The 8,164-nt window shown below is 43.3% G+C and overlaps 1 protein-coding gene across 6 annotated transcripts in view; it reads left to right on the plus strand.

Annotated features, from left to right (window-relative positions):
* The window catches only part of tafa3a (TAFA chemokine like family member 3a), a 94,236-nt gene extending 93,437 nt beyond the window's left edge, over positions 1 to 799 (plus strand). For all 6 annotated transcript variants that reach the window (XM_068711743.1, XM_068711748.1, XM_068711746.1 and 3 more), the window contains one exon: positions 50 to 799. In XM_068711743.1, coding sequence (XP_068567844.1) covers positions 50 to 61 — 12 coding nt within the window. In that variant the 3' untranslated portion in view covers positions 62 to 799. The remainder of the gene's footprint in view (positions 1 to 49) is intronic.
* The last annotated feature ends 7,365 nt before the right edge of the window (positions 800 to 8,164 follow it).

An 8,164-nucleotide genomic window follows, 5' to 3' on the forward strand; every position in this document is an offset into this window, starting at 1 on the left:
TCATCTGATCCCTACCACTGTTTTTCTTTTTCTTTCTCTTTCTTTGCAGGTCACACGATAGTCCTCTGTTTTAAGGACAACCTTGTTTGAAGCCTGACGTTTGTTTGTTTGACCAACACCGTGGGACGTTTGGATATCATGTGTTTTTGAGGATTTGTGGAAACCAGGGACCAACAAGGACAATAATCACGGACATTCCACCGAACGAATGGAGGGAAAGTACCAGGGAGCATCATATCCAAAAATATTCCTGACTTTAGATCCAGCATCAACAGTAGCTGTCTCTGAACTCTACTGACCACCAGATCTCTCTTTGTATTATAGTTTTATTCCTATGGACTAGAAGACTCAACCATGAAGATATTTATTGACTTAAAGACTATGGATTACACCAGAAAAACCCCCCACCCCTAAAACAAAACCACGTGATGTGAAACTTTTGTGTTATTTTCTTGCCACAAAGAGCCCCAGGACTCATGATGCATATCTGTGTTGAAGATCTCGTGAGATAATAAGCATTTTCATTCCTTTTAGCCTTATGGAGCAGAGATATCTCTTCTGATTCTGTTTTTGTTGATTTGAAACTATCAAGTGTTTGGCTTTCATAAGTTTGTTAGGATGTCGAGTCTTGTTTTTAAAGACAAAAGACGATGCCACAACAACAAAACACAGAAAAAAATGTGATGATGAAGGGTCAACACAGCTGAGTTCCGGCATATTGTTTTAATGGTATCTGTTGTTTTCAAAGCCTGGTGACCACCATCGATTACAAATGTCAATATTATATCAATAAATCTAACTCAAAGAATATCACTGTTAAGAAAAATCTGGGTTTTTACAGTCTGTGTTAATGCTCTTTGTCTACCGGGCCACAATGCTGTGTAGGAAGGAGCTGTTGAGACTTCAAATCAGCAGGTCAAGCAAATAGTTTGACAAAAAAGGAGGAGGAGGAGGAGGAGGAGGAGGAGGAGGAGAAGAACGCACAGCTAACCGTTGCTGTGTTGGAACTGAAAATGTGACATTCAGCAAATGTAAAAATGGGCAATGTTCAAAAATACGAGGGGAAAATCTCACGGCGCAGTTTCTTAAAAAATTAACAGACTTCACAGAAAGCCTTCGGAATTGTGGTCCGGGGAGAGACCGATAACTAGCGCTCACCCGAATACAACCCCTAATCCTATTTGATACATTTCTAAAACTAGATGTGGTCGTCATCCAAGCCTGCTTTTGTTGTGTTAAGTTAACACTACTCATCACCAGCCAATGATTGGTGGTACGGTGACGATTTCCAGACAGGTGTTTCCTGTTAGAAATCCCAAAAGGATTGTTAGTGTGTGTCATTAAAAGCTTACAGAAAATAAACCTTCAGTCTGGGCAGCAGGAGGCTCGGCAAAAAGAGGGACAAAGACCAAAGCACAATGAAAAGAATTATATTGCCCTAGTGGCCATCCCAACCGTTGGAACCTGTGTAGTCCAATGGCATATGAGATGTCCGTTCATTTTGACAACGTGTATACTGTATAATGTGGTTACCATCATTACTGATATCAACATGCAGCTCCATCCTCCCTATCTGTGGAAGCCAAACAGGTTTGAGGCAGGCTGCTCTGAGGAGGACGATGCATTTGTATTTCACCTGCGTGCGTCATTTTCACCTTGGGGACAGAAACCATGGCATATATACAGTATATATATATATATATATATACAGTATATATATATATATACAGTATATATATATATATATACAGTATATATATATATATATATACAGTATATATATATATATACAGTATATATATATATATATACAGTATATATATATATATATATATACAGTATATATATATATATATATATATATATATATATATACAGTGTATCAACAGGGACCCCTCATCTGATGTGATAATAAGAGACATTTCTGAAATGTAATTTTTTATCCCTGTATAGCTGTCATGTTTATGAGGGCAAGACAAACATCAGCACACTATCTGTGTAGGAACGATGATCAGAGAAGCTCTAGAAATGTTGCAAAGGCTGGTTGATACAAAGCAAAGCATAATTCAACACGATGAAGCAGGTGTCTAGACTTCAAAAAAAACACTGCTTTATGGGGAATTTCATATTTTGTGAATCAATTTCCGTCTGTAATTGAAACAGTGCATTCATAGCAGAATGCTCCTTATACTAAACATAATTAATTAAGCAGAAATGTAGATGGCTCGCTCCCAAAGATCAGACCCGAGGGACCGGCGCTGAAGGGCAGGCGTGTGTGTGTGTGTGTTTGTGTGTGTGGGGGGGGAGGGGCTGCTATGGTTAGCGATCCAGGTTGCCTCTTGTTTGGTTAGAAATCATTAAATTACAGTAATGACTAATTTCTCATTCCTGCGTGCAATTCACGGGAGACCACCATGGATTTAATAAAGAGCTGCCGATGAATTACAAACAGCGAGCGGCTGAGGAAAGGCTACGTGATTATACAGAGTAATTCAAAAGTGCATTAATAAAACAATACAGAAACATGGCTAAATCATTTGAGATAAAGCCTATTTGCATAATTCATTAAGATTAATCAGACCAGGCAATCCACCACAGTGCTCAGAGGAGCAGGGAGAGAAGACATGAATCCAATCCCCTGGAAAAACCCTTTCTATCTACAAACAATGATACAAATCTACCCTTGGATCAGAGAATTAACCTCTGTGCACTTTACAGCCCCTGCAGTGTTGAAACACAATCCTTCAGTCCTTCACCTTTATGTGGGCTAATATTCTATTAATAATGGAAGATCCTTTCATACCACAGCTCCTCTGGGATTTGTTGCTCTGCCATAAAAGACCTTCACAAAAGTTGAATGGAAATGTATTCCACGGGTTTGGAAACCACAGTGTGAATCTGACGGCTGGCCTTTTGACAATTCCGTGTGTTGCTATTGACTTGGGTGTTTCATTCTCTGCAGTACAATGAGTCGGCCGGGATGCACATGGGATGAGTTTGGTCACGGATCACATACCGTGGATAAGTCACCTGTTGTGCTGGGGAAGACCACCTGAACCAATACAATCCCCACTCCACTCACTATAAGCTCAGGTGGGACTGATATGGATGTTTAAAAGTGACATTGAATGAGATGAGAATATTGATAACGCTTATTGGTGCAGATCACGTTTCGCTTTGCTGATTTAGATGGTTTTATTCAGTTCAATTTTCAGATCCTGTCTTTTTGGATTCAACAACCACCCCAACTTCCTCCCCATTTAGACGTAAGCTCTTTATACTTCGTAGCCTGACCTACTCCTTTACTCCTGTTATAAATATGGCCACTAAAGACAGCCCTTCGCGTGCAAAACCGACTCTAGAGCGGTAGGTGGAGCGTCATGATTTGATGTGTGCACCGAAGTGGAATCGTGACAAGGAAACCAAAACCTGAATCCCCTTAAAGGGTCGTGTCTGGTGGTGTGACGTCACTTTGGCTGTGTGGACACTCTCGACCCTTGCAGACGCAGAAAGCATCAATCATGATTAAAGGCCACTGACCTTGCTGGTTCAAGCTGTTACATTCTGTTGAGTATAAAACATGCCAATACAAGCGCTGTTTATAAGGTTAATAGTTCATTGCCCACAGATGCGGGCAGAGTTATCAGGTCATGATTGTTTATATGACTTTTGTGGTCTTTAAATAAGCTTTTAAGCTGGAAATTAATGCTCAGTGTGTCCCAGCAGAGCAGACAACGGTGCTCCCAGTCACCAGTAAGTTCAGTTCAACTGCTGAAAGCTATGATTCATTCAGTGATGATAAGTGATTCATTGTAGTCAGTTCAATTGGTAATTTTTTTTTTCAGCAATATCTTATCTCCCAATAACAAAATTCTTCATTCAGAAGAAAACAGTATCAAAGGCACAGAGATTTTTATAATTAGGCCTTTCCTTACATGTCAGGCATTTGAAAGATAATACGATTCCATGTTAGAGTCCCTAATACATGTCAGTAGCTTAGCTTAGCCCAAAAACTGGAAACAGGGAAACCGTACTGTAACAAAACCTGCCAACCAGCACCTCTAAAGCTCACAAACTAGCCCGTTATATTGTGTTTGTTTAGTCCGAATAAAAAAACGTTCTCTTTTACGGGGAGAATATTTTTGGGCCGTGAGCAGTGAAATCTTCACTGGTTGCCTGGCAACCTCACGCAACACGTTGTCATTGGGACCTGTCACATGCTGGCACTTTGTCGTCACGTTGTAACACACTGGGTAGCCCAGCGCACAGTGATAGAGTAAACACGTGGTTAACTTGTGATTTCAATCAAAAATCCTTGCTAGGTTTTAGGCAACAAAACCACTTCAGCAGACACTAAAGTTGTGCATCAGCATCAGACACCAAGGGCGTGACAAAGTATCCGTATTTTGACCTCCTGGGAATGAGAGCATGCTGCTCCCTGCTTCCTGCCAAGATATAGTCTGGTAAGTCTTTGCGCTAAGCTAAGCTCACTGGCTGCTATTGGTAGCCTCAGGTATGATAGTGAAATCATTCTCCTCAGCTAACTCACAGCAAGAAATTCAATAAAAGTATTTCCAAAAATGTGAAACAGTATCTTAACAGCAAGCAATGCCGTTTTGTGTGCTGGTAAATCTCTAAATATGACAGTTTTGTTCTCATGTACAATAAACGTCTCCGCTGTAACTCCTACTAATGGGATTCTTTGAGGTAGGTTATGGTATGTATGTTATTAATTTTGCTGGTTTCATTGCGGGTTTTATAGACTGAAGCCTCTGAAGCTGTTGATTAAAGTTCTTCCACACCTACTCCCTGGAATAAATCCCCTGGTCAGCCAGCTGAAATAGAAAATAGTATTAAAATAGTATTTTCTAGCTCTGGTCAGGGAGGTGCACACATGTTATTGGAAGTGGATGACCCAACTCACCAATCCTATTTTGAATGGAGGGCCAGCAATATTTCCGTTCAACCCTATCTCAGAGTTCCAGCTTTCTATTTGTGGTATTTATTGTGTTTATTGAAGGATTTCTAAACTCTAAATTAATTAGGATAAAAGAACAAGTGAATATAAACTGAAGACTAACAACCAATTTGTTTGTTTGGCTTATTTAAATCAAACAAGATAGCAATCAGAGATTGGTAGGGACGATGTTCCTTCTCCCAAAGAAAAAAACCAAACAAAACATTTTGATCTAAATGAAGAAGGTCTTGCTCTTTAAGAAATGTGCATGCAGAAAACAAAGTTTTCAGTTACACAAACACCATCTGCTGGGTTTACCAGGGCTTTTGACAGGATGAATTAGTTTGAAAAACTGTCAGATACACCAAGCAAAATTAGATTTTCTCATTTCATAATGAAAGCTGACAGAGTGTAATGAAAAACCGCTCGATCTTCAAACAGCCGAGATGAACTGTAGAAGTCTGGCTGGAAAAGTTTCCCGCTTTTTTTGAAATCTGATTGTGTTCTCTCTTTTCAATATCTGGTGTATTTTTCGTCCCTAAATTGGATGTTCTAATTCAGTTTGGGTCGCAGTTTGATGTTATTTCTGACGGCTGTTTGTGTTATTCTCGTCTTCCGTAAGCAGTTTATTTTGTAATGAGTTGTGCCTATCTTGGTCTTTGTGTATGTGTGTGTTTGTGTGTGTGTGTGCGTGCACTGCTGTGACCTGAGGCATAATGGGATTATCCTGCTCAAGGCAAGACGTAGATGCCTTGAATTCTAATATCAAAGTATTCCTCGCTGTACCTGACACCTCCTCCTCTCTGTGTTTCTCATGCCTGACTGGACTGAGAGGCGATTAGCACATGAATCACGACGCAGCCCGCAAGCTGTTTCAGCAAGTCATTCACACATCCTGATGAGGCTTCCTATCCAAAGTTGTTTTTTTTTCTTCTCCCTGGTCTATTCACAACAGCACATACTGTACCGTCACATGCACACATTCTGTGCTCAGCAAGTGTCTGCTGGACAAAAAAGCTGCAGTCTGATGGAAGTGCTCAGCAAGTCTGAGGCTGTGCGGCGTCCTACAGGCGCCCCGCGTCCAAGTATATGGTGTTGACAAGGCATTAGTGCTGGCCGGCGCATTTGCTCTCACCCCTCATCAGAGACACTCTCAGCTCCCACAATGCATTATCGCAAAGCCCTTGGGTCAGTGAAAAGGACCACTGTAATTTGAAAAGGAAATTATCTTTTGTGGAACTTACTCAAACAGACCAAAAGCAGGAGGAGAAGAAGGGAAGAAGAGGGCAGAGGGTGAGTGGGTGTCTATAGGCAAGGGGGAGTTGATGGAAAGGTGAAAACTACGACTGTACTTCTTCTGTACCGCTTGGAAACCTGTGAACAGGTTAATGGGAAAGAGGTTCGCAATGAGCTGATTTCTATCTGGACGGGCGGAGAGGGAGAGGCAGAGACACACAAAATGACATTCTGATGGATTTCTAACTGCCCTTTTTTCTCCTTGGCCCCATTTTGAGGTGCCTAACTGTCCATTTGGTTATTTATTTATTTATTTTCCTTGTTTCTTTGATGCCGAAAATAGCATCCATTTCTTTTCTAATGGTCAGGTTACATTGCACCAAGAGCAGGGCCAGCCCCTCTACGACATTTATTTGATGATCGAGGGCACTATTAGATGATGCTAGAGAAATCAAAGTGTTCTTTATAGTTTTATTTTAGAGGCAGGTGGGATCCTCTGTTATGTTGTGCAAATGTCCCTCACTGCTCACAGGATTCATATTAATAAATGTTCCCCTTTTCATATAGCACAAGTCATCTTTTTTGACCAAATGAGGTCATTCCCAACAGCATGCTAACACACTAAACTAAATAGTGAACGCGTTACATTACAACACAAGATCTCTCATCTCATCTCATCTTCGTCCGCTTATCCGGGATCGGGTCGCGGGGGCAACAGCTCCAGCAGGGGACCCCAAACTTCCCTTTCCCTGGCCACAACAGCCAGCTCTGACTGGGGGATACCGAGGCGCTCCCAGGCCAGTTTGGAGATATAGTCCCTCCACCTGGTCCTGGGCCTCCCTCGGGGTCTCCTCCCAGCTGGTCGTGCCTGGAACACCTCCCTAGGGAGGCGCCCAGGTGGCATCCTCACCAGATGCCCGAACCACCTCAACTGGCTCTGTTCCACGCAAAGAAGCAGCGGCTCTACTCCGAGTCCCTCACGGATGACCGAACTTCTCACCCTATCTCTAAGGGAGATGCCAGCCACCCTCCTGAGGAAACCCATTTCGGCCGCTTGTACCTGCGATCTAATTCTTTCGGTCATGACCCAGTCCACATGACCATAGGTGAGGGTAGGAACAAAGATTGCCCGGTAGATAGAGAGCTTTGCCTTGCGGCTCAGCTCTCTTTTCATCACAACGGTGCGGTAAAGCGACTGCAATACCGCCCCAGCTGCTCAGATTCTCTGGTCAATCTCACGTTCCATTGTTCCCTCACTCACGAACAAGACCCTGAGGTACTTGAACTCCTTCACTTGGGGTAAGGACTCATTCCCTACCCGGAGTGGGCAATCCACCGGTTTCCTGCTGAGAACCATGGCCTCAGATTTAGAGGTGCTGATCCTCATCCCAACCGCTTCACACTCGGCTGTGAACCGATCCAGTGAGTGCTGGAGGTCACAGCCCGATGAAGACATCAGGACCACATCATCTGCAAAAAGCAGCGATGCAATCCTCAGCCCACCGAACTGTAAACACTCCTCCCCACAACTACGCCTCGATATCCTGTCCATGAATACCACAAACAGGATTGGTGACAAAGCACAGCCCTGGCGGAGGCCAACCCTCACCGGAAACGAGTCCGACTTACTGCCGAGAACCCGGACACAGCTCTCTCTTTGGGCATACAGGGATTGGATGGCCCCCAGAAGTGGCCCCCTCACCCCATACTCCCGCAGCACCTCCCACAGTATCTCCCGGGGGACCCGGTCATACGCCTTCTCCAGGTCCACAAAACACATGTAGACCGGATGGGCGTATTCCCAAGCCCCCTCCAGGATCCTTGCGAGAGTGAAGAGCTGGTCCGTTGTTCCACGGCCAGGACGGAATCCGCATTGTTCCTCTTCAATCCGAGGTTCGACTATCGGCCGAACCCTCCTTTCCAGCACCTTGGAGTAGACTTTACCAGGGAGGCTGAGTAGTGTGATACCTC

This window comes from Cebidichthys violaceus, unplaced genomic scaffold, assembly GCF_023349555.1.
Source record: "Cebidichthys violaceus isolate CVI_PGR_0920_01 unplaced genomic scaffold, fCebVio1.0.p SCAF_17, whole genome shotgun sequence".
NCBI classification, from domain to species: Eukaryota; Metazoa; Chordata; class Actinopteri; order Perciformes; family Stichaeidae; genus Cebidichthys; species Cebidichthys violaceus.